A 27,710-nucleotide genomic window follows, 5' to 3' on the forward strand; every position below is an offset into this window, starting at 1 on the left:
TAATACTGTAGTTCGTTCATAGTTACTATTATAAAATTGAAAGGATCATATCCCCGGTCTTCCATGGTCAATCGTTGCCAAATAAAAACTGGGAGAGAGTTTTAAATCTGCACTTTCGATTCATGTTGAGGGCAGCGCTCTGTCAAATACTTAATTTGTTACGGTGCTTTAAATACGCCACATGATTGGACAACAATGGCTAGCGTGATCATAGAACGGCAAGCTTGCGTCTTATTGGTGTAATGGAATCGTGATGATTGTTGCGACATCTCGTTGGTGACATTAGTAGCGCTACTTTTGGCAATAGCATCGCTAGCAAAAAAAAAATCTAATATGTAGAATGAAGAGGAAAATTGTAACGACTCGTGTGTAGCCCAAAGTACTGGCGTAAGAGTATCGTTTTTCTTCAAAAATCTACTCAAGTAAAAGTACAAAGGATGGTTTAGTAAAACTACGCTTAGAAGTACATTTTTCTCAAAAAGTAAATGTAACGGAATACATGTAACGCGTTACTACACACCTCTGTCAATATCTGCAATTAAAAAGAATGACATAATTTGTGTATATATGCACATGTGTGACGAACTCATCATATAACTGTAATCTAACCAGATGAAAAATACCTTGTAGTATTTTCTTGTAACAACAAAATCAGTGTCAGCGCTCTTGTATTCGGCAACTGTATTATTATTTGTAATTTCTTCTCATTTTGGTCACTCAAGTGGCCGGCGTATCAATCCACACCTCATGTCAACATAGGCTGCACATATTGTTAGAATTTTGTCCACGAACGATAAGCGAAGTGATAAGAACAAATGCACAGCACAGAAAGTCCCGAAGCCTCATCTTCATCATGCTGAATCAATTGTTGGAGACTCCGTGGGTTCCTCTGGTTTGATTTTGCAGTTTTAACTTTGTCGACACACCGTTTACTTGAGCAGCACTTCATTTTGGTCTGTCTTAACCGGAAGTCCGTAGCAGAAAACGTCAAAGATGGCCCCGCCCATGTTTTGCTCAGGAAACTTGTCATTATCATTTAACACAAAAAGGGTTTGGAGGATATCTCTTTGTGAGGTTAGGTATAGCACCAATCACCTTATCAAAGCATTATACATACAATCATGTTTCTGGAACACACACATCTATATAGAAATTGAAAAAAATGAATAGTGAAAGAAAAAAAATATAACATTGGAAAAAAAAAAGTCTTTAAAAATATTGACAATAAAATCGTTTAGTTGAATTTTTTCAAGCATGCCGCTCAGTTTCCCCTTGAACAGGACACAGGGCTACATCACACAGGACGTCATACAGCCCATCCTTCCGCCGTTTGCGCACTACTGTCACTTCTCACTCGCCGACTCATCCCAAGAAAACGACAAATCTGGCCCATCCTCTTCCTCGAGTTGATGAAATAATTCATGAGCTTGCACTAAATTTAGATTCATTGCGCACGTTTCAAAGACGTTCGCTTAATCCAACCGGCTGTCGCTCGCTACCTCGCCTCCCTCTCCCTTGGTGGCACGTCGCTCGGCTCACTTTATTAAAAATGTTCACATTTCGTCTGTCCTTCGTGACCTCACAATGGCTCCTGGGATACGGTTTTTCGTCGTGCTTTTGGCTTAGAAAAAGGACAAGAAATGATGGAAATTTGAACCTAAACACATGGTCCATACAGGGTTTTAAAGTTTATTTATGAGGGTAATAAAACTATAAAACTCAAATGTCATTATCTCCCGTTTTACTTGGTCGATTGACTTCAGCCAAAAACGGGCGTGGAGCTCAACTTTGAAATGAGACCAACCAGCGGCATGTGGGTGACAAAACTACAGCGTGACGAGGCTTCAAAGATGATATGCGTAAACGTGTCGCCGCCGATACGTCTAGTGTTAAAGGTTAATCAGGTAGAAATGCTTTCCATGATTTTTTTAAAATGTTCATCCAAATGTTATTGATTTTTGGAGTTTATTATTGGTCTTCTTGTGTCTCGCAGGTTTAAAAAAATATCTTGGTCCTGAACGACTTGAGTCAGAGCCTCCTGGCTTTAAAGAGGAAGTTAAGCACCCACAAATGAAACAAGAAGAGCCAGAGCACCCTCAACTGCAAAAGAGAGAAGAGCAACTTCCAATCAAAAAGGAGGAGGAAGAGCTGCAATATGTTAAAGAGGAGGACGATATCACCAGGTGGACTGATGAGCCCTTGAAGATTGAAGAGGCTCTGAGTGAGACCAGGAAAAGGGCGGGGCCTCCAAGCGGCAGCAGCAGCTCAACAGGATTGCAAGCAAACGGCTTTATCGCTCCGCTTTCAGATAGCGACGACGCTACGTCACACTTGCCTGACAGTGATGATGAAGGTCATGAGAAAACTCACAGTGACGGCGAACTCTGCAAATGCTCTCAGTGTGGGAAAACCTTCGCTAATAAGTATACTTGCCGTACCCATATGAGGAGCCACACTGGTGAGAAACCCTTTGTCTGCTCAGTTTGTGGCCAAAGATTCAGACACAAGGGCACCTTAAAAATACACATCAGAACCCACACTGGAGAAAAACCTTTTTCCTGCTCATTTTGTGGCCAAGGATTCAGTCGCAAGAGGAATTTAACAACACACATAATAAACCACACTGGCGAAAAACCTTTTTCCTGCTCAGTTTGTGGTCAGGGATTCAGTCAAAAGCAAACGTTACAAAGACACACAAGAACCCACACTGGTGAAAAACCTTTTACCTGCTCAGTTTGTGGCCAAAGATTCGGTCAAAAGCACACCTTACAAAGACACAAAAGAACCCACACCGGAGAAAAACCCTTTGCTTGCTCAGTTTGTGGCCAAAGGTTTGGTCACAAGAGCACCTTACAAAGACACAAAAGAGCCCACAACAGAGAAAATCCTTTTGCCTGCTCAGTTTGTGGCCAAAGATATAGTCGCAAAAGCACCTTGCAAAGACACACAAGAACCCATAGTGGAGAAAAACCTTTTTCCTGCTCAGTTTGTGGTCAAAGGTTCACTGAGAAGGCAAACTTATCACAACACACAAGAACTCACACTGGAGAAAAACCTTTTTCCTGTTCAATTTGTGGTCAAAGATTCAGTCGCAAGAGCACCTTAAACACACACACAAGAACCCACACTGATGAGAAAGCTTTTTCCTGATCAGTTCCTGGTCAAGGGTTCACTCTGAGGGGCCGTTTACATGATGCGACAAATGTCACGCTTGCATTTATATGGTCTACCGTCTCTGTTCCGTCTCCATCCGGATGATCACACAAAACAATGATGAAATGAAACGTGAAAACAATGTAGAATTCATGTCATCCCTAGGGTACAGTGCCGTTTTACAAGGTGACAGCTAATGATGCTCTTCCTTGACAGCAACAACCTGCTCAGCCTGGAAGACAACATACCCACCCACTCCAAGCAGTGGCATCCATGGGTTTGTTACTTTAACTCTAAAAGTTGCAAAAATGCAAACATTAAAACTATTTAAATTAAAAATGTTATAAAATCAGTCAATTAAAGCAGACCTTCCACCATGTTTGCTGTTTTCAATGTTTAGCACCAGCGCTGCGCATGCCCAAAGTGACGTCTGCGAGTGCTCACATCATTGGCGCGAGAGCTTTCCATTTATATCGTTGCGGAGCAAGCCCCGCAATCAAATCTTTCCGCTTTGGAGGCCGAAAATGAAAAGTTTATGTCTTTGTCTTCTGTTTCGCCTTCACATGGTGACGGCGAGGCCATTCAACAACACAATCTTTGCGTCTTGGTGTCGCAACATCACCTTGTAAACAGCCCCTAAGGCATCACTTGACAAATACCCACACTGAAGGAAAAACCTTTTTCCTGCTCAATTTGTGGTCAAAAGATTTTTTCTAAGGGAAACCCTAGAGTGCCTATGACAGCAAAAAGCATGTTTATTTCATATTTCACATTGTATTTTATGCTCCTGAAAGAAATGGACCGCTTGGATTTGTGTGGAAGCGATCGATTTTTATAATATTTAATTTTTTGAATTCCGTGCCATGAAAATGAATGACTTCCTGGATTCAGGGAGAATTTGACGTCACCAGGGTCAGTATCTCACAATACAGCATTGCTTTATCGCATGCAGATGGACTGTGGATTCAGCTGATTTTGCCGATTAATTCATTTATTTTTCGCATCATGCCAGCCCAATGTGCTACAGGCTTTTGTTGCTGCGCCAGGGAGAGGCGTGTGAGCCTTTTTGGCTTTCAAAAAGTTCCCATCCACCGTGGAGATTAGCCAAAACAAGTCCGACAACTGTGGGACCATTGGACTTACGAGGAAGTGAGTAACTACGTGTTTTGTATTATTTCAAATACTGGAATCATGGCACACGTTTTAATAAGGAGTTGGCTTGCATTTTGTGGCTAATTGTCCATCGAGAAGGCCACTCGGTAGACGACCGCCAGCCCCGTCTACCCTCTTTCTTTGCCCACCAATAGACCGCTGTTCTCGGGTTGGGCTCGGGCAGCCACGCGGTCCTCCGACTTCGGCCGGCTTGTCCGGCGGTCTTTCTCCAGCTCCTTCCCCGGCAACGAGCATTCCTGCTCGCAGCAGGGGAACGACGAGCTGTTACTTGCTCGCCGCTGATCGGTGAAGGCTGTCACCCTCGCCGCCGTGTGTGACATAAGTTGGGGTATTTTTGTGCCATTTTTTGTTTTCGAAAGACGAAAAAGACTGGAGCAGCCACTCGGCGGTCATTTTCCACCTGCTTCCCCCTCAACGAGCAGCAGGGGAACAACGTGCTGTAACTTGCTCGCCCCCCGGAGGTTTGCCAATGGGTGAAGACAGTCAACCCCGCAGCATGTGAAATGACCCGGGGGTAGTTTTGTGTGTTTTTTCTTTGTAACTTGCTCGCCCCCGGAGGTTTGCCGATTGGTGAAGACAGTCAACCCCGCAGCCATGTGACATGACCCAGGGTAGTTTTGTGTGCTTTTTCATTTTTGAAAGGGGACAATAACACTTGGAAACGCCTCTCGGTTCGGGTTAGCATGTCGGCTAGATGTCACGCCTTCTGCTTTGTTTACCCTCTTTCCTCCAAAGCCGGGGTAGGGAATTGACAAAAGCTGGACTAACTCCGGGGGCATAAAATAACGATAGGGAGGTGCTAGAAGTCGACAGTTTTGACCATTATGCAGTAATTTTGCTGTGTCGTACTGAATAAATGCATCTTTAATATTTTATATTCCATTTAGCACAAGACTTATTTGTCATGACCATACCATTTATTTGGCGATTGAGAAAAAATACTTAAAGAATTTCCTGTAAAAATATTGGAGTAGAGATTGAAATGACATTTTTTGCTCTGTCGTATTTTCCTCGTTCTGAATCTTCCCTCTCAATGGGCTGAATTCTAAATCAGATGAAATCGTGACCTGCCGACGTCATTCTCCAGCTGGGGACGTTAGAGCGCTATAATGACAGGCGGGGCTAAACGGCAGATTAAAAGACTAATTTCTCGTCATCTTCGCTTTGCCAAATTGTTGTATCTGGTCGAATTGTCTCAAAATATGATTCTAATTCACATAATAATGTTATTTAATATTTTTTAATGCTGTCACAGGCACTCTAACACAGGAGAACCCACACTGGTGAAAAACCTTTTTTTGCTCAGTTTGCAGTCAAGTTTTCACTGGAAAGCAGGGTTCTCCAACATATTCCACATAGGGCTGTAGTGGGTGCAGGATTTCTTTCCAACAAAAATTTGCACCAATCTAGTGTCTTACAAGTGTAATTGCAGTCAGGCTCTAATGATAGGAACAAAAACGAAGACCCACAGCGGCCCATAAGGACTGGATTGGAGACCCCTGCTCTAAAACAACACTTAAAAGTGCATACAAGAACCCACACTGGAGTAAAACCTTTATTTCAGCGCAGTTTGTCAACGATTCACTCAGAAGGATCAGGTTAAGAGACGTGTGTTGGTGTGAGAAGCGATGTTTTGCCTGTCGTCCATGCTGGCTTCATTTGTTTGTGCATGCAGGACGATTGTATTCTGTGGACCTTCTTCAAATCCTGTTTGCCTTTTTGGTGTGCTTTAGGGATGTCCCGATCCAGGTTTTTGCACTTCCGATCCGATACCGATATTGTTTTGCACTTCCGATCCGATACCGATACTGGCCGATACCGATACCGATCTATCTGAGCACGTGTTAAAGTTTAAAGTTATTTAGCCTCCTTACTTAGTTGTCAGACTCATGTTGAAAAAGGTTTTAGTAGTCTTGATAACAACTAGCCAGCTGAATTAGGTGAGTTTGAATAACACACAATGGTTGGTAACAAGAAACTGACCTGTTTATTCAGTGACAAACACAAAACATTATAAATATCAAACAGAAATGGCATAGTCACTCAGTAAAACGTGCAAATAATATTGTAAACTGTCTTAAAAAAGCAAAACACACAACAACCTCAGTGGAAAATCCCACAAATCCCCCAAGCTATTAGATGCTTTTAATGTTTCATACATTAGTTACAAAAATTGTATAAAAAGCCTCTCAGGTTTAAATAAACGACTATTTCAGTATCAAGTTAACATTTTAAAACAGTAAATAAAATACTGAAGTCCCCATTCTGTATCAGCAGCTTTAAACTACATTCAGTTCATTTAATTTTGCGAATCAACTGTTAAAAGTTGTTAAAATTGCTCCCGTTATTCAATAATTTCCCTTCTGTCTACTTTCGGCATGTGAAAGTTTTAAAACTGTTTTGAAGACTTCCAAGTTGTTTCAATCTGACGTCACTGGACAAAATGGTGCTCATGAAAACGTATTGAATGATAACACAATAATGAAGTAAATTAAGTTTATATGAGACGCCATGTATTTTTTTCTCATACAGTGAATTATCTTTGTTGTGCTATGTTTTTATATTGACGATCAGCAAAGGATGTAACTAAAAAAAAGGCTGTCTATAGTGTGGGCTATATAACGCAGCCATCGTTTTTCCTCTACTATTTGATCACTTACAGGAAGGCAGGTTCGCTGAAGGTCAAAATGTCTTTGGATGGCCAAAATAAAAAACACCTCGTCGCGATCAGCCATCTTTGTTGTTTACATTTGCTTGGAACGTTTTGAGGTCGGAACTGGTACTATCCGAGTGGGATAAATCCGACTTCCCACTTCTCTGGAATGCAGCATAAGTGTTGGATGGTGCGTCTTTACTCACGAGAGATAATGGCTCGTCATCCAGAATGAATTCTTCGGCAATGACTCTTGTTATTCCCTGGGCTTTGGGACTGTCGAGTGCCAGTTTGTCATGCATAGCAAAAGTTTGTGCCAGTGTTAGTTGCGTAGGACCTTTCTTTTTGTCTTCGGTTTTCTTAACATACTCCTTATATTGTTTGTGGTGGTATTTCACTAAATGCTTGATTAGGTTGGTTGTATTAAAACTTCTTACAGCTTTACCACTACGCTTCACTTTATTGTGGCATATGTTCCACTCTGCCTCTTCGTCTTTGTCGTCCTTTAAGGTGAAATGATCCCACACAGCTGACATTTTTACCGATAAAGTCTCTCGGTAAATTGGGAGACGGTAATGTAAATGTAGTGTGTTGAAGGTGTGCCATAAAATGCGGACCGAATTTTAGGGAAACCGAAGCAAGAACTGGAATGAATTAGGTAAATCGGTGCGCTAGAAAACCCGGAACGGATTTTGAAAAACTGATCGGAAGTCTGGATCGGAATTTTACCGATACCGATGCGCATTTTTTTCCACAGCGGCGTCCAATCCGATCCAAATATCAGATCGGGACATCTCTAATGTGCTTTATCGGAACCTTGTGTGAAGTGTATCCACTCTATTGTCAAAAGAACTAGCTCACCTGATTTAGAATGAATTAATTGCGATGAAATTAAGTCGCATGATCGTTAGCAATCAACGATCAACCCAACTTGGCAATTGACGATCAGGCAAAAAATTTTTTTTTACAATTTTGTTTACTTGATTTTTTTTCCTTGTTACTGCTGGTTTTAAAAATCTGCAATAAAAGTATCAAAACATAGACTGCAGTTTAAACATTTTATTCACTGATGATGTAATTCATATAAAGTCAAAATACGCTGCCTCTTGGAATCTACACATCCCACAGATCTCACAAATACTCAACAATAAGTAATGTAATAAATGGATTAATAATGTCAATATTTTCATAATTGCATGAATATTACAAAAATGTGTATAAAAAATAACTGGCTCACAATTTAGGGTCTTTTTGGCAGTTATTTATAATTTTTAAAAAAAGCAAAAAGATAATGTCCCTTCAGGGTGAAAGACACCATTGAGAAAATGTTAATTTTCCATGACTATTTTAAACGTGCATCTTCAGTAACCCGTGGTTGACATTGACATGATATTGACCCACTAAGTTCAGTGGACGCGCCGGCGCATCCTGTGCCATCTTACAAGCTTCATAACTTGGCGATTATGTCACCCACGCGCTTCATGGACCCCTCATTCGAAAGTGTGGAAGTTTAACATCACCCTCATTTTTACTTGAAGTCAGTAGACCAAGTAAAACGAGAGATGATGCTCTTTGAAAGCCCCTCCTCGGTGCTTTCTCCTAGTAAATGTAATGAACAACCACAATGGGAGTACAGTGGTACCTCGACATACGATCACTTCGATACACCATCTTTTCGACATCCGACGTAAAATTTGACTCGACATTTGTTTCTACATCCGACGACATGTTTGAAATCCGACGATCTATGACAACACCACAGTGTCTTTGTTTTCCCGCAAGACTGATGCAAGGCAGATTTTCATGTGAGAGGAATCAACATGGATTCCAACAATGCTAGTGTAGGTAGTGAAAAAAAGGAAAAAAGGTGATGCTTACCATTACCAGTTACAAGAATGGAATAGGTACCGTTCTCGCACACACCATATAATTGTTTGCATTAGTCTAACACATTCATCTAACTATAGTTTAGGCAGACTTCACTCCATGCCCTTGAACACAGTAAAGTGAATCACCTTATCGGGGCTCATGAGGGGGAAATGGAAAAATGGTACCATTTCTCGTAGGCACCGACTAACTGTTTGCATTACTCAAACACACGTAATATAATTAATCAGGGAATAGTATAATTTCTCATATTTACTGTAGGACTGAACTACTCTAAACACACCTAATATAAAATAAATAGCACACCATAGTTTAATGAAAAGAAGCAGAATAGATACACAACGACATCTTTTCACAGAAGCCCAACGTGTGCTTCACGAGCAAGATTGACGCACCAACGATCGCAATCATTTCTCCTGGCCACAACAAGGACAAAGAGCAGCGCGCTTTGTCCTAAAACAAGTAGTGCCAGCCCGGATAACAAAGTTGATAGCGGGCGCTTGGGACGTCAAGACCAGCTTTGGTCGCTGTGGCAACCACGTCCCATCCACGAACCTAACCGCCCAAAACTGGCCACAGAGGGATGGTCCCGAAACAACACTCAGCCACACCTTCGGCCCGGCCTGCTCCACCACGGATTTAAAAAACACTGGGCACTAGGAGTGGGAACCTCAGGGCACCTCACGATACGATACGATTCGCGATACAAGGCTCACGATAACGATTATATCACGATACAGCGATTATCGATATATTGGTCAGAAATTGGATACAACTGTTGAAACGAAAAAAGAAAAAAAAAGATATTTAAAAATAGAAAAAATACTGTTTAAGTCATTTATTAAACAGTGACACCTTTTCTGTGCAACATTGCTGTAAAATATAAATCTACTGCAAAGTGTGCCCCTGCACATATAGAGGAAACCAACCACGACCACTGATATCGCTTGGAGAGATCATGATGAATGGCACCCTTAATTTCTTTAAAGTTTTAAATCTTTAAAAAAATAAATAAATAAAAAGTGCCGTAGGCGTCAGCAGTTGAGCTTGGAGTGGGGCAATGATAAAATTGGTGGGTCTTTTCTTCGTATATGACCTTTGTTGCTTGGTTTGAGCACTTCCGCTATCTGCTTCAGCATTTAAGATGTCAGACTTGCTCAGTCACAGTCTTCCTCACCTTAAAAACAACAAAATAAAACAAAAAATATTAGCTACTTCATAGCGTTTGAGTTGAAATCCTGATTTTTTTTTTTTTTTTTGTGTTGGAAGTATTGAATTAAAAAAAATATGAATTGAATGTATAGATATTAAAAATTCAATAATTACCTATTTTTAATATGTAGGCTACATCAATAATTACCTATTTTTATTTAATATGTAGGCTACATTAATTATCATGCACATCACTTTATATATCTTGGAACCTATTCAAACCATTTTTATAGCTTATTGTATCAAAATGACAGTAATAACTGTTTGTGTAGTAAACTAGATTGAAATTGGTTCTCAAATAAATCGGTTAATTCATGTGGGCTTGTTCGATATTCATTTTCATCCAGTTTAGGGTCCTGGTTAATTTTATATCATTCAACACCAAATGTCATCAAAATAACACATGTAAATTAAAAAGTCAATTACATTGCAAAACTTTCTTACCTCAAGTGATGAAAGCGAAGCTCACAAACTCCAGTGTCCACTACGTCACCAGCTCCCAGTGAAACTTATTTTTCTTAGACAATTCTTGCATACAGCAAAGTCCTTGTTCACCTTACTTCCTTTCTTGTTGGTGTAAAATCTAAAGTGTGTCCCCATGTGTGATTTGTAGCAATATTTTTCTCATTTTTTCCTCCACCGTTCTCACGGAGCTTTTTTATTTTTTCAACCCACTTGGAGCTCCCTCTCTTCTTCTCTAGACAACTTGTGCACACTTTACCCTCACCGCCACTCCCGAGCGCCCCTAGTGGACCGCCAAGGAATTGCTCAACAAACATTGAGCAGTTTACAGCATCCATACTCCATTGTATGGCCAATATGTTAAATAAAAGTATCGATTCTTGGCGGGAGCATATCGATAACCCATCGGGTTGCAAAATATCGCGATATATCGCTGTATCGAGATATTGTCACACTCTTACTGGGCACTGAGATCACACAGATTTTGCTGCTCGAAAACATTTTCTATGTAGCCTTGTTTTGGATCAAGAATTGTTCCTCCGTCGTCTGTTTTTTGCCTTGTTTTTGACCATTGTCGACGAATAAATTGTCAACCTGTTTTCAGTGAGCCTTCTTCAAACTTTTGGAACATGGAGTCAAATGGAGTTTGGAACAAAGGGGTAACACAAGAGGTGAACGCGCGGAATATCTGCCCTCCCAGTTGGCGCACGTAAGTGTTAAGCAGCGGAGCACCACTTCTTTCGGCTGTTGCCGTTTTCTGTGCGACTTGGCCCGGGGGGTGAATTCCAACAATATGAAGATCGATATGATAGAAAAATATGAGCGTGGGGTGCACATCCGTGAAATGGCTCGCTCAACAATAACGCTCTATGACGGTCCTCCTCCGTTCGCCAGTTTTTGTAAGTTAAGGTGGCAATTATTATTGTGGTAACATCGCCAAAGAAATCGTCAGCTTTCTCATCTTTTATTCCATCAACTTGTGCCTACTGTCCCCCACAGCAAGTAAACTAAGTGAAAGTGAAAAAGGCTCACTCAGCCACACGATGCCTTCAAGTACACCACGCAAATACTTTCGCCACATTAGAACCCGGTTTGTTACATTATTAAAGGTATCATTATTATTATTGCTTTTATTATTATTCCGATATCATTCATAATGTGTTTGTTTTGCTCTTTGTAATTGATATTTGCAATAGTAACGATATTTATTGAACATTTAGTGTAAGTTTTCGGGCTATGGAATTAAATGGAATTATAATGTATTCGTATGGGAAAATCCTGCTCGACATACGACCATTTCGACTTACAAACAAGGTCCTGGAACGAATTAACTTTGTATGTAGAGGTACCACTGTATATCCGTCATGATCCGCTGCTGGTTAGATTTTGTTTCCTTGGGAGCATTCTCGACATCGCACCAGCAGCGAGTTCCAGCTAATCAACACTAATATATAAATGATGGCGAACCAAGACAACGATGCCGAGAGATTAGGTTGCTGGTCGCCATTCACACATACTGTTTTTGAGTCGCTTTGTATTTGTCATCTAGTTCGTCAGACGTCTTAGTTTTGTGATCCTCTGCCTTGTGCAGGTATTGAGTGTATTTTTGTCTTTTTGGCTCTCTGACCACCGCTCAGTTTTCGCGTTATTGATCCCCGTTGACCTATTTGTCACGGACCTCTTTTGATAATCCCTTTTTTCCGCGGTGGCGTGTTTTGTTTTTTATGTGATTAATAAATCCCCGAACGCTTCCCCTCTGTTGACTGGTTTTGGGTCCAGTCTTGTTCTCTGTATTCGCAGACCGTAACAATATCAAACTCCCATGTAATACATTCAAACTGTTCAGACCATAAGGACACTCAGATTCCTATTCTATGCGTCAAAGCAGCTGAACAGGACAAGTTAAATAATAAAATAAACACACTGAGGATGTTGTGTTACAGTGTGCCACTTACCACAACAGCAACCCAAGTGAACCACTTCTCTCGCACCCAAGCAAACCGTGAGGGAAAGTTCCAGGACTTTGAAAAGAAATGGCAATTCAAGCACATCGCATCCAGTCCTGGGCACGTCCAGTCAAATGGTCAGGCGGAAGGACTGTACACTGTGAAAAAGTCGCTGTTTGAACATCACAACACACCACTGGATGGACTTGCTTTTGTCACAAAAGGTGTGTGAGGCTTCTTTTTATATCAACCTAGCTCCACTGGCAGAAAAGGGACACTAAACCGTTTCAATTTCAAACACCTTTATTTAGGAAAGACTTAAAAACATTTTTTTAAGCAGCATTCTAAAAGACATAAAATGAATATCCAGTTAAAATCAGGTTAAGGTCTCGGCCTGGAGGCACGCCTGTCCACGTCCGTCCAGGCATCCTGGCGTCCGTATGGGCTCCCTCTGGGCCGCTTGTGCCTATCTGTGGTGGCTCCCTCCCGCTTGTCTCTGTTCCGTTGATTGCGTGCATCCATGGTTTGAGGCCGTGGCGGCTCCCTCCAGGCTGCCTCGCCAATCTGGCGTCCTCTCATACACCGCATTTGTTCCTATATAAGTCGCATTGGACTATAAGCCGCAGGTGTCCACAATGTGTTTATTATCGGGTGACCAAACGTCCTCCTTTGCCCGGACATGTCCACTTTTTACATCCTGTCCGGCGGGGTTTTATAATTTCTTGAAAATGTCCGGCTTCTCGACTGATGCTTTGCACAGAATACTACAGCACTATGCTGCCAGTGACGTGATCACAGAGAGCCTGCCCATTTGTTAAGACTAGTGTTCAATACCTATAAAATCAAATGCTCATGTACCAAAAGTGTAATTAAGTCGAAAATACATTTATTCTACTTTGGATACAAATTTGCGCACACGTGAGCAGTCACAGACTGACTTTATCATCGCGTCAACTGTCAATTTTAATTCACAAACAAACCTTCGTGAGTCGTGCCGACAGGAGCTTACAGGCTATCGGTATTTTCACTTGCTAAACTTACCTTTCGGCAACTGTTGCCTTCTGTCGGAGCTTTGTACTGGTGTGATTTGTAAAATCCCGTTTGGTGTCGCATCGTTACCCAGCTGATTTATTTTATTTTGTTTGCGTGTAATTTAGAACATTGAATGAGAATAATAACAGTGGGAATAACAATTTTTCATCGACAATTGTAGTGATAGTCTGGAGGCTACGGTTTGATTTACATGATTTCACTGGAAAGAGAAATGAGCTTTTTGTTAAGGCTGGATTTTCGACAGAATAGGTATTATTTAGAACATTATTTCAGATTATTTATTTGTTCAGTAAGAATTGAAAATACAGCTATTATGTTGGTCAAGGATTCGCCAATACAGAAGAGGCCTTTTTTTTTTAAATCACTATTTAATTCCAGTGTTTTTTTGTTGTCGTTTTTTGCGTTAACATTTTAGGAATAACAAAGCCTGTTCGGTAACCGCTGCGAAATTGAATTTTCTATATTTGTTTTATTTTTTGATAAAACTGAAATTTTCTATACAGATGGAGGAGGTATACTTTAAATATATTAAAGTAATAAGGCATCTTTAAGTGAACTTCAAGTAAAATTCAAGTGTCTTGAGGCCGGGCCGAGTATCCTGCTTTTTGGAAATCAAAATATGGTCGCCATAATTTATTATATTATATTTACAGACTAAACATCTTTAAACATCCACATGTAAGCAGAGGTGTAGCAAGGGTCCCCGGGCGGCCCAGGCAACAACATGGGGCCTTTCAAGCGTGTGCAAGTAAGGGGATAAGTTGGATTTGGAGCAATAGCATATTTAATAAAAGTCTAATAACGCCTCGCTCTCATATACTTTTTAGGACACTCAAAGAGCCCCCCCAATTGCATTATTCATTCACTCCACACTCGGTTTGCCTAATGGGACGCGACGCCTCTGCATGTAAGCCAAACCAGACTATACAGGATTCAAAGCAAGGAAAATAGTATCGATTTATAATCTGAAAATTATGGTCAATACGTTTTTTGTGTACATTGTTGACTACTTAAAAGGAACTAACACACCTGATTTGAATGTTTGTCTGGGCAAAAATGGGGAAATGGGTTAATTGCATGAGCAATTTTAGCTGTTTTTTTTTTTTCTGCTGAGTATTACGGTGATGCAATTTCCCTTCTCAGTCACGACAATTGCAAAACGTGTGAATGTGACGCAGCCAGGGATTACAAGAAGCGGCGTGCTGTTTATTTTTACCACGTAGTGGGCTAATTTTAGCATCATTAGCGGATCATAATAAACATAAATGATGCTCCCCCCTCTTTCCACCCACATGGAACTCTTTGCCGTTTCCGGTCTGTCGCAATGACCGAGGTTAAAGAAAGTTGAGGTTAACCCTCACAATGTGCTCGCCCTTCATTTGAAAAAAGAAGTCATAAAAGAGCATGAGTCAAGCTTGTCTAGTTTTAGTATTTGACTATGTAACTGGAAGGTGACTACTGAAGGCATTAGTCAAAAGTATTTTTTAATTCCACTGAAATTAAGAGTGAATTGAATTTCCACTTTGACCTTAAGGCCTGTTTGTCAGTCATTTCCTCAACCTTCGGTTTCCGCAACAAAGTTGACATTTGCCACATTGTGAGACCCTAAAATGCCTTCATAAATTAAGTTTCATATGGAGTTGGCAAGAGCGGCATAGGTCCTCGAAGTTGAATCTAAAGCAGTGATGTCAAACTGCAGTGGGTCCCGGTCTTTGTTCCAACGGATCCAGCACAGACTGTTCAACCTATGTGGTTTCTGCTAAAACAAGAAGCACCCCCAATGCCAGTGTTGTGCATGAACGCATTCATATTGTGGGCCAACATTAACTTAACGCATCATATTTTTGTTCTATGAGCATTACTGTGAGCGTGCTCATTCTAACGGTTGTGAGCGGCACCTCATCACCTTCATCACTTCATTCATTGTCAAGGAGTGGTGTTGTGCTGCAGAGAACATACGTGACTACTGCAGTATATGTGATGTTAACTTTTTTATTTTTTTATGCACCGTAACTCTTGCGCACATCTCACTCGATATAATCAGGGGTGCACATAAGTGGTCCGCATGCGCACATGCATACTGGACGTAGACAAACGCGCTGGCCCTCAACGGTTTCCATACGCTTTTGCGTACCGATGGCTGACCACTGTATTTGCGGCGGACACGAGAAAATAACTTCTCAAAATGTCAAAGAGGCAGGCCACACTGAGTAATTACTTCCGTGTTCCCCCACCCCCGTCAAAAGACAGACAGACGACAGAGACGTCACCGGACCTCCCGAAAAAAAGGACATTTGCTGAAAAGTGGCTACAGGAGGTACCATGGCTAGAAGCAAATGATGCTCGCACGGAAATGCGGTACAAAATGTGCCGTGAGAATCCCAATGTCGCCGATAAGAGCAGCGCATATTATGTAGGGTGAAAGAATTTCAGCCATCCAAACTTTGAAAAGCACGAAAAAAACCAGCATGTGGCAATTAAGCAAACTATCGATGTCAAACAGGACCCCACTCGCCCTATGGACAAGTAAAGGTAATGAACAGCGACATGCACTGACAAACGTGTTTTTACTCCCATTTTACAAAGCTAAACATGCACGTTCAATGAGGTCTTATGAGGAGGACATCCCACTTTTAAAAACGCTTGGAGTTAATGTGGGAGCCGCATAATGCCCTTTATTTTGAACTGGTGCTTTTTATTTCTTTACATTTCACTTCAAAGTAATGGCAATTTTGTTGTGCCAGTTGATGTTAATCAAGCATTAATTGTTAATATAATTAATTAAAGTTAACTGGCTCTAAGTAAAGCTTGTCATAAATTTATAGCATCAGGCGGGTTGGCTCTCAAGCTCAATGAGGACCAAGTCACATCTCCAGGTCCTCCTCTGAGAACCTGGGCAAAAAAATTATGTCCACCCCTGGATATAATATAACCTATCATGTAATAAAGCAGTGATTTCCCCCAAGCAGTGTTTGTCACTAAGCGTTACTGTAATCTGATTGTTTTAGTAACGAACAATCTAACAAGTTCATTTTTCCAAACCAGTAATTTGATTAAAGTTAGTTTCCTTAACGAGGGCTATGCGCAGTGGTGGCAACCTCTCCACCCGTGCGTGGTAAAAATGATTCAGGACAGCATGTCTTGACGTTCAGCCAAAACCAGCGTATTTATTTCAGCATTCACAACTTATAACACATACTCGCATGGGTGCGCTCCACACAGCTCTCAGTGATGGGCAGGATTACGTCACAACAAAAAGCATTGAGCACACATTTGCTACCGTAATATATTGAATAAGGGCGTACACGTAAAACAATGCTTCCTTAGTGACTATTTTGCAATTGCCTCATAATGTATTTAGAATGAAGAATACTGTAGTCATGTACAAAGAGCATTTTGAATAGAAAATGTTGCTTTTGAGTTTGGAAGTGACATCATATGTTTTCTCAGCGGGGTACAAAAAGAAATGAGTCACACCATGCCGTGTGAGCGCTGAGAGTCTGCGGCCATAACGACATAGCCTAGCTACCTCATCAGGTTGCAAATAATGAAAGAGGCTGGAGAGGAGAGGTACCACGGACGGCTGCATTTGGAACACTGGAAATACAGCCATGGTTTAATATTTTCGTCCAGTAAAGATGACAAAATATCTCCCTGCGTTGCAAACTTTGCACTGGCTAAAAAACACTGTCGACCTCTAAAAACCCCTAATCCAGGTCAAGGAACCACTTGGAATTACAGCACAGCACAACTCGAACCAATGCCTACAGGTAACGAGACAGCAGGCACTTCTACAGTTTGTAACCAGCCTTTACGTACATTTTATAGTCAGTTTGTAACCATAGGCAGAGTTTGACTTTTGTGGAAGGGGGGGCAAAAAATGTTGATGACCCTGAAACAAAAGTCCCAAGTCTGGACACGCCTCATCATTTATGAGTTTTCTATATTTTCACTACTATTTTCATTGTAAATTCTTACTAAAGGTATCAAAACTATGAATGAACATGTGGAATGATGTACTTGGCAAAAAAAAAAAGTGAAATAACTGAAAACAGGCTTTATATTCTACTTTCTTCAAAGTTTGTTCAATCTGTTTCTGGACCAACAGCAGGGGTTAATTTGTGCCGGAACACGCCGGAACAGGATCCACCACCTCTTGATTTTGGCGTCCCTGTGTTCCGGGACTTACTTGGGCAGATCCGTTACCTCTCGTGTGTAGAAAATAATAATAATATAAAAACTTTTTTTTTTTTAATGTATTGTATTTTAACGTTGACAAAGAGTCTAACGCTTAGCTACAGCCCCTTTCACATGCTCTGAAACACTGGGAATGTCGCGGGATTAACCCGTGTAGCAGTTGTGTGTGAAAACAATATCCGTGTCGACTGACACAGAGATTACGCGGGTATTAGGCGGTTCGTGTCCTAGTGTCATGTCCGTGACTTATCCAGGAAGCGGTGTGCGTGAAAGCAGGTGTTAAATTCCAGGGAGCACGATGGCTGATAAAGCTAAATATCATAGCGGGTTATCGTCACTTCCTCCCTCTTCGCAGTAAAACGCAAAGCGGTAAACATTGCAATTATAAACATAGCAAGCGAGAAATAGCTAAATTAAATTGAAAACATAACCAAATTAAAATGTCCAAATATTACGTTCGGGTCAGGCCAGGCCGGGCTTCTCACTCGCTAACTTTTTAAAATAAATATATATTCATATATGTATAAACATGTATACGATTTTTGGATGTTAAACTAAGAAATACTTGTTATAAGTAAATAACTTGAATAAAAAAGCAAAGGCGCAGTATATGGTCATTGCAAACAGTATAAGTGCAGAACCAGAGCGTGCCATGCCCCCTTTTTAATCTTCCCCTCTGTGTGTCCGCAAAGCCGCATCTGCTTATTTAGATTTAACAGACTTTTCCAGCCTTATTTCGTTGTGTAAATGCATTTAAAATGATCATAAAAATATGTAGACTATTTAAACATTGAGGAAACTTGCGATTTTTTTCTGCCAACTGAGAATTCGTTACCTTTTACGCAGACATTGTCACAAATGTGATCCTTTTTAATCTTCCCCTTTGTGTGTCCGCAAAACCGCAGCTCTTTGTATTTAACAAACTTTTCCAGCGTTATTTCATTCTTTAAATGCATTTATAATGATCATAAAAATATGCAGACTTTTTAAACATTGAGAAAACTTTTTTTTTACCAACTGAGAATTCGTTACAAAAGGCACAGGCATCGTCACAAATGTATTAACACAAAACGCAACCAGTCTGTTTTCCCAAGAAGCAAGCAGTGTTGTCCAGGTCTGACTGGCGCATCCCACCCTTTTCATCCTTATCCTGAGTCCTCACAAATAAAACATAAAATTTCAAGAGGTTTGGGGGTTTGAGCTTGAGCTTACAAATAAAATATATAATGTTGTTGTTTTTTTCGGGCTTGACCCTTCAAATCAAGTTAATTGACCGGGCTCGGGCCGGGCTTTAATGCCCGCTCGGGTCGGGCTGGATTTTTTAGGCCCCATTTTACCACTTGCCACCACTTACAGTCTTGGAGAGCTTAAATTGGCTGGAGTTACGACAAAAATTACGTACATGACCGATTTATAAAATCGCGCCAGCAGCTCTCCCCGCACAGAGAGCGGTAGTGGGCAACGCGGGACAAGTCTGTGAAAGCGTCCAAGCCGCTTCGTTCTCGGGACATCTTTTCATCCCGCGTCACTTTACATGGGAATTTCCCTGGATATGTGTGTGAAAAGGGCTGTAGTGATATATTTGGTGATGAGTCCCGAGCCATGGATTAATCATCAATAGCAATGTTATATCGCTGACTGTTTACTGTCCCACCTTTGTTTATATGGGCAATTGCCCGTGCTGTGCAGAATATATCCTAAATAATTGTAAATTGTTGTCATAACATTTATACCCTGGATATTATCTGAAATAGAGGCTTGTAAGTCCCACAGCATGGCAAGTGGGCATTTGCGTGTTGTTTTCGACACCAGTTTTTGCCTGTGTTCCAGGACCTGAGCGTGTCTAGTCATCCCTGCGCTGTCATATGTACTTTGCGTTCCGGCAACATATGATTTACAAATTAAGCGCTGACCAACAGGTCCGGACCTGTTGGTCCAGAAACAGGTCGAACACCTGCTTTTGCGGAGTCCTGCCTCACTTCTATGACCAGTGTGACTGACTGACTCTGTTCTGCTGCTTCCTGATCTTCCTCTATCACTGATGCTGGCTGTGGATCATCAAGGGGGGACTACTGTGAAGGTTGAGGAGTAGCGGCTTACCTGCCTTTGCATTTGGGACAAAATGCATAATTGATGCTACTACAATCTAACGATATACTGGCTGGCAAGCGGGGTTGCCAACAAATTCATACGGGGCGCTGTGGCCACCCCTGCTGGTGCAACTTTAGACTTAAAGAGATGCTTGTGGACAAAGCTCCATTTTTATTGTTTTTCCCTGACTGAAAAGTTTTTTTCTGTTATATTCAATTTCTTTATTCACAGACAAGGTTGAATGGTCTTAAGACAAATGTTTATTTTTTGCATTCCTGGATAGTTGAGAGATTATAAATGAGTTTGTATTTATTGTGTATGTTAAGATAATTTAAGTCATGTTCAATTCAATGCAATTTGTATAGCCCTCAATCACAACAGAGGTCTCAAAGGGCTTTACAGAGGCAATATGATACACAATTAGAAATGAAGCAACAAAGATGAATAGATACAGTTCAAGTCCTGGGTATCCCCTATCCTTAAGACCCTCCATGCCGGCAAGGAAAAACTCCAAAAACTCCAGAGTCAATTGGGAGAAAAATGAGAAACCTTGGGGAGTACCACAGTCAGGAGAAATCCACTCCCAGGACGGATAGACAGGAACCCCAGAACGGCTAATGGGAATTAGCAAGCGAAATTGTAGTCCGTAAAAATACAGTGGAGTAAAGGAGCAAGAAGAGGTCCCTCTCGTCAGATGAGACGGGGGTAGCAGCGAGGACGTCAATCCAGCCAGGGGTCCGGACAGTCAGGAGGCTGCAGCTGAAAAATAGCCCCTCCCCAGAGGGGAGGGGGGAAAGGGGACACCGGGTGACTAGTGATGAAGAGACTAGACAACTAGATATTAACATTGGAAAATAGAAATAAAGTAAGACAAGTGGTAGGTAGAGTAAGAAAAGGAGATAGAACTCAGCGGCTGTACTGCCCCCAGCATTATAGCTTCTAGTGCAGCTTAAACTAAACTGTGAGTCTACTCCGACTTCAACTAGCCTAACCATAAGCTTTGTCGAATAGGAACGTTTTTAATCTAATCTTAAATGTGCAGACTGTCTCGGCTTCTTTAATAGTAGCTGGAAGCTGATTCCATAAAACAGGGGCTTGGTGGCTAAAGGCTCTAGCTCCGACAGTACTTTTATAAACCCTGGGAACTACCAGTAGACCTGCATTCTGAGATCGGAGTGTTCTGTTGGGGCGGTATGGAACGAGAGCATCGGTGAGATAAGATGGCCCCAACCCATTAATGGTCTTAAATGTCAGAAGGAGTATTTTAAATTTAATTCTAAACTCGACTGGAAGCCAGTGAAGTGCCTGGAGCACAGGGGTGATGTGCTCTCTTCTATTGGTTCCTGTTAAAAGTCTTGCTGCTGCGTTTTGGACTAGCTGAAGACCTTTTAGAGAGTTTTTAGGACAAGCTGCAAGTAGGGAGTTACAGTAATCCAATCTCGATGTAACGAACGCGTGAATTAATTTTTCTGCATCGCTTTTAGATAAAATATTTCTAATTTTGGCAATGTTGCACAGGTGAAAGAAAGTCGTTCTACAGGTTTGTTTAATGTGTGCTTTAAACGATAAGTCAGGGTCAAATAAAACTCCTAGGTTTTTAACTGTGGCGCTGGAGGCTACACTTACATTGTCCAGAGTGACTATCTGGGCAGATAAAGAGTCTCTAGCACTTTTCGGGCCTATTATAAGGACTTCTGTCTTTTGTTCAAATATTGCAATTTAAATTTGCTCAAAAATCCAGACATTTATTCTGGAAGTTTTCAAAATGTTCGTTTAGTAGTTTTTGAAAACAAAGATTTGAATCGAACGTTGTATTACTTGAACCAATACACATGAAAGTTTGTATAAGTCAATACAGATTTATTTTGCATTGATCATTCAGCCTAGAGGTGCTCATTGTTTTTTGCTCTAAGATCTACATTTCAGGGAGACAACCTCCTACGAGCTACCTTAAAAGCAAGGGACGTGGGGTGCTGCATAACCTTATATGTTGCTCAAACAACTTAATCATAATTAACCATACCATACCATCATCTTCCGCTTGCTCCGAGGTCAGGTCGCGGGGGCAGCAGTTTTAGCAGGGAAGCCCAGACTTCCCTCTCCCCAGCCACCTCAACCAGCTCCTCCGGCGGGATCCCAAGGCGTTCCCAGGCCAGCTGAGAGACATAGTCTCTCCAGCGTGTCTGTTACGCCCTGGTCCAGGGGTTTCAGGACGCAACATGGGGTGTGCTCCTCCCGTCAAACCCTCACCCAGAAAAGCCAGTAAAAACGAAAAATTTAAAGCAGTCTCTTTATATGGCTCAGAGGGAGACAGTCGCCAAAATAAACAAAACAATCTATGAAACCCTGTTTTTCCTAACAAAAATTTAAAAAGTCAAATTAAAGGGTATTAAAACACTAAGGGGCTGTGAGATATCAATAGAGCCGTTATGTGGCAAGACAACAAATATTAATAAAGTTAACAAAAAAATCACATTCATGAGCAATTATCGAAAATTACAAACATTTCCGAAAGTATTCTGGAAACAGCCGAATAGGGCGGAGACGTCATAACAAGGAAACAATAGGTCGAGGCAGGTGCCATCGTTGTTTATCAACAAGAGAGTTGCGTTCGTGTTTCATTAAAAAATCGCTAAAATGGTTCAAACCTGTCACGCTATGTGGTGTACAAATAGCCACCTGTCACAATGTAGTACCCATGAGTTCACGAACGCGAGAAAAAGAGCTGGAATGTGCAGACAATGTGTAAAGTTCAGCAGTGCTAAGAGGGCTAATTTTGCAGACCCAGCCTCCGGCACGGTTTTGTGTGGTGCACATTTTACTCCTGAAAGCTATACGAACTATGGACAAATTAAATCAGGTTTTGCTAAGAAATTGCTGCTGAAAGCAGACGCGGTGCCCACCTACACGCGCAGCCACCTAAATGTCCTGAGATATCAAGAAAGAGGACGATGACTGGCTCTGATGAGACCACCCCACCACCCCAGGCAAAGCAAAAGAGGAAAATGGCCAGAGTGAGTACTCTTTTATAATAAAAAACATATCACACATTGGATATAGGACTGGACACATGTATAAATTATCGCTCGTAAAATATATAGAACAAATCCTCTAATCACATTCATATTTGTGCCGGTTGGCAGAGCGAAAACCGATGATAGCACAAGAAATAATAATTATTCTATACATTATTTTGCGGTCACGGTGTATCAGCTTCACAAAAAGAAATGCAAAACAAACCATTCGGTGTTTCCCACACAATCTGTTGCCAGTGTTGCCAATGCGTTTCATTGCTCACCTCAATGATCCTTTCTTTAGGCTACATTGGCTTTCGTTTGGGCTCAAATTGATAACCCAAAACACCAAAGAAAGGTTCATAACTCTCCTCATCACCATTAGAAGAATGTTCGTTACGTCGGATTCGTCGCTGCAACTAGCAACAAAATTGTCCGCCATCATCGCCGCCATTCAGTACTAAGCACTGAGCCGGTTGTTTCCTAGTCGTGACGTCACGCACACAATATGCTAGATTTCCGGTATCTCGGGGGCGGGTCCTTTTAGCTTGACAATCGATCCTAATTTCTATCATTTTCTTGGTGTTGCGATGTGTGTAATTACATGAAGTGGCATGATATGAGTCCAAAAGGCATGCGTTTATGGATAAATGATGGAATATTAGCATTTCCCCCCAAAAAAAAAACAATCACACAAATTATGGTCGGCGTTTTGGGCAGCTCTTAGCTGATCTTTGTCTACTGACTGGGTTTGATTTTCATCATGAAGTTGGTACTTAACAGGAACAAATTTTGTATGATTTGGCAGTGTCGGATTTTCACTAACCTCGGGAGAAGGGAAGACTTTCCCACCGGCCAAATCCTTCCCGAGGATCAAATCAACTCCATTAACTCCATGTGGTCTAAGGGCAATTTTTACTCTGCTTTTCACAAAACAAGATCTCAAATTCACAAAATGTAACGGTGCACACACCTCACTCATTTTTACCCCCAAAGCTGTGATATCTGAGCCAGAATAAGACTCAGCTGAAAAAGGGAGGACATCCCCACGAATAAGCGATTGTTTTGCCCCAGTATCCCGCAGAATAGTGATAGCGACTAGTTTTGTGTTTCCTATTACTGAACCTTTTGAGACAAATGGTTGAAAATCTGAATCAACCTGCCGTTTTGGTGTGGCTAACTTCATGTGAGGCGGAGCAAATTGTCTAGTCTGAACGGATGCAATTGAGGATGGTGGTTTGGTTTTGGCTTCCTTTCTTTTCAAGATGGGGCAGGAGCCAATCAGGTGTCCTCGCTCATGGCAGTAAAAACATTCACGAGTTTCTGCGGCTGAAGAGAAAGTGACAGGATTACGGCGAGTTGTTTTAGGGGATCTAGGTTTGTCAATGGGAGCAGAATCACGACGAGTTATTGACGAAGACACGTTTGTGTGTCAATGCGAATTCATCTGCCAATACTGCGGCTTCAGTAAGGCAGGTGGTTTTCTGCTCATTTAAATAAACGACAATTGTCTCAGGAAGACAATTCTTAAATTCCTCCATCAATACGAGTTCACGTGAATTATCGAAATTCTGAATCTTGCTGGCTTGGCACCATCTGTCAAACAAAGCTGTTTTCTACCTCGCAAACTACATAAGTTTGGGTGGCAGTTTTTCCACATTTCCTAATTTTTTGCCTATATGCCTCTGGCACTAACTCATACGCGCGAAGGACGGTGGCTTTCACAATATTGTAATTTAGGCAGTCTTCTAATGACAGGGAAGTGGACACTTCTTGAGCTTTACCAATTAACCTACATTGAAGCAATAAGGGCCACACATTTTTGGGCCAATTCAATGTAGCTGCACCGCCTTCAAAAACATTAAAGTACAAGTCCACTTCGGACTCTCTGAAAGGCGGAACTAATGCGATGTGCCGGCTAACATCAAACCCTTCATGGGGCATACCGGTGAGCGGTGACTGTGGGGTGGTGGGGCTGGCTGTAGCAGCCGCACCCTGCTCTAGCTCCAGAGCTTTCACTCGTAGATGCATGACTTCCACCTCCAACTCCTTGTGTTTCACCTCGACCTCTAATGCGTTGCGTTATTTTCAGCTCCTCGGCCGTCATGCCATGCACCCTCGAGGATCCTGCCTAGGGTGTAGAGCTGGTCCACTGTTCCACGGCCGGGACGAAAACCACACTGCTCCTCCTGAACCCGAGATTCGACTTCCCGACGGAACCTCCTCTCAAGTACCCCTGAATAGACTTTACCGATCCTTGGACTTGATCCTAGGAGCTATGTTGTCTGGGCCTTTCAGCCCCTGGCAGGGTCACCCATGACAAACAGGTCCTAGGTGAGGGGCCAGACTAAGCATGGCTCAAAATGACTCCTTATGATGAGTAAAATAAATTGAGTCAGGTTTCCCTTGCCCAGACGCGGGTTACCGGGGCCCCCCTCTGGAGCCAGGCCTAGAGGTGGGGCTCGAAGGCAAGCTTCTGGTGGCCGGGCCTGTCCCCATGGGGCCTGGTCGGGCACTCGCCACCCGTGGAAGGGGCCAAAGGGGTCGGGTGCATAGAGAGTTGGGTGGCAGCCAAAGGCGGGGGCCTTGGCGGTCCGACCCCCAGCTGCAGAAGCTGACTCTGGGGACATGGAATCATAATTAACAATGTACATTTAAAAAAAAAAAAAAAAAAAAAAAAAAAAAAAAAGGCTGCTGCGTGCGTGCTACCCACACTAGCATTGCGATTGACTGGTTGATCGCCGTCCACGTACACCCAATCTGTTGGGTCATATATATGTCCTGTCCTGAGCAAAAAGTGTACTTGCAGGTTATGCTGTTATATCGTCCCCACCAATGTTGAGACCAAACCTACGCTCTTGGTTTCTACACTGTCAATTTCAGATAATTTCCCCTTTTTGAACACATTTACGGACATTTTGAATTGGTAAATGAGAAGTTATAATGCTTGGTTGCAGGCCTATTTCATTGTGTGTTTGTGTTATTTTTAATTTTTTCTTTTAAGTCCCTGAGGAAGACATCACGAGCGAGAGCGACATGGACACGACCAGCAATTCCTGCTCACGGATTTCTTCCCATGGCAACTTTTTCTCAAGGTTTTTTTGTTTTGTTTTAGTTGATGCAGACCTCTTCAAAAATCTAGTTCACATACTCAAAGCGCAAGGTTCGTCGTGTTTATATTAGGTCGGTATTTTGTCATGAAAAAACACTAGCAGATCTGTAACTCTTGTTTAGTTTGTACAAACTTACATTACCTTGGACACTTCATGGGGTACATTTTGTCCTAGGTCAAATGTTTGATGTGAATAAAATGAACGGAAACTTGAAAAACAGCTGGATTCGTCATTTTTGGATTGATACGAGAAGGGGAAAAAAAAAAAAAACCTAAATAATTCCCAAGAAATCCTAGGAAAAAGAAGTATTAGAAAATGATTTTTTTTTTCATGAAACAACTACCAAAACATTTAAAAAGAAAATAAATACAGTGATACAAGACAAATATTAAAAAATATATATACAATTTTTCAAGGCAGAACATATATGAAAGGTGTAATACTAAAATATAAGAAATTAATAATACACTACAAATAATATGCATAATAGATCTAAAATATTGGGGAAAACAATTACAGTGCCTTGCAAAAGTATTCGGCCCCCTTGAATCTTGCAACCTTTCGCCACATTTCAGGCTTCAAACATAAAGATATGAAATTTAATTTTTTTGACAAGAATCAACAACAAGTGGGACACAATCGTGAAGTGGAACAACATTTATTGGATAATTTAAACTTTTTTAACAAATAAAAAACTGAAAAGTGGGGCGTGCAATATTATTCGGCCCCTTTACTTTCAGTGCAGCAAACTCACTCCAGAAGTTCAGTGAGGATCTCTGAATGATCCAATGTTGTCCTAAATGACCGATGATGATAAATAGAATCCACCTGTGTGTAATCAAGTCTCCGTATAAATGCACCTGCTCTGTGATAGTCTCAGGGTTCTGTTTAAAGTGCAGAGAGCATTATGAAAACCAAGGAACACACCAGGCAGGTCTGAGATACTGTTGTGGAGAAGTTTAAAGCCGGATTTGGATACAAAAATATTTCCCAAGCTTTAAACATCTCAAGGAGCACTGCGCAAGCCATCATATTGAAATGGAAGGAGCATCAGACCACTGCAAATCTACCAAGACCCGGCCGTCCTTCCAAACTTTCTTCTCAAACAAGGAGAAAACTGATCAGAGATGCAGCCGAGAGGCCCATGATCACTCTGGATGAACTGCAGAGATCTACAGCTGAGGTGGGAGAGTCTGTCCATAGGACAACAATCAGTCGTACACTGCACAAATCTGGCCTTTATGGAAGAGTGGAAAGAAGAAAGCCATTTCTCAAAGATATCCATAAAAAGTCTCGTTTAAAGTTTGCCACAAGCCACCTGGGAGACACACCAAACATGTGGAAGAAGGTGCTCTGGTCAGATGAAACCAAAATTGAACTTTTTGGCCACAATGCAAAGCGATATGTTTGGCGTAAAAGCAACACAGCTCATCACCCTGAACACACCATCCCCACTGTCAAACATGGTGGTGGCAGCATCATGGTTTGGGCCTGCTTTTCTTCAGCAGGGACAGGGAAGATGGTTGAAATTGACGGGAAGATGGATGCAGCCAAATACAGGAACATTCTGGAAGAAAACCTGTTGGTATCTGCACAAGACCTGAGACTGGGACGGAGATTTATCTTCCAACAGGACAATGATCCAAAACATAAAGCCAAATCTACAATGGAATGGTTCAAAAATAAACGTATCCAGGTGTTAGAATGGCCAAGTCAAAGTCCAGACCTGAATCAAATCGAGAATCTGTGGAAAGAG

General features: G+C 41.6%; 1 protein-coding gene across 6 annotated transcripts in view; it reads left to right on the top strand.

Moving 5' to 3' along the window:
- LOC130913260 (zinc finger protein 391-like) overlaps positions 1 to 26,469 on the top strand; it is an 84,809-nt gene extending 58,340 nt beyond the window's left edge. The window contains exons 3-5 of one of the 6 annotated variants that reach the window (XR_009062741.1): positions 1,994 to 11,249; positions 12,484 to 12,710; positions 24,934 to 25,513. Coding sequence is in view for 3 of the 6 variants with exons in the window: in XM_057831722.1 (XP_057687705.1) it covers positions 1,994 to 3,150 (1,157 nt within the window). In the remaining 3 variants the exon portion in view is untranslated. Of the gene's footprint in view, positions 1 to 1,993; positions 19,517 to 24,933; positions 25,516 to 25,845 lie in introns of those variants that run through there. The other 5 variants (XR_009062740.1, XR_009062742.1, XM_057831723.1 and 2 more) reach the window with 5 other exon arrangements.
- Positions 26,470 to 27,710: the final 1,241 nt, after the last annotated feature.

The sequence above is a fragment of the Corythoichthys intestinalis genome, chromosome 3 (assembly GCF_030265065.1).
Source record: "Corythoichthys intestinalis isolate RoL2023-P3 chromosome 3, ASM3026506v1, whole genome shotgun sequence".
Taxonomy (NCBI): Eukaryota; Metazoa; Chordata; class Actinopteri; order Syngnathiformes; family Syngnathidae; genus Corythoichthys; species Corythoichthys intestinalis.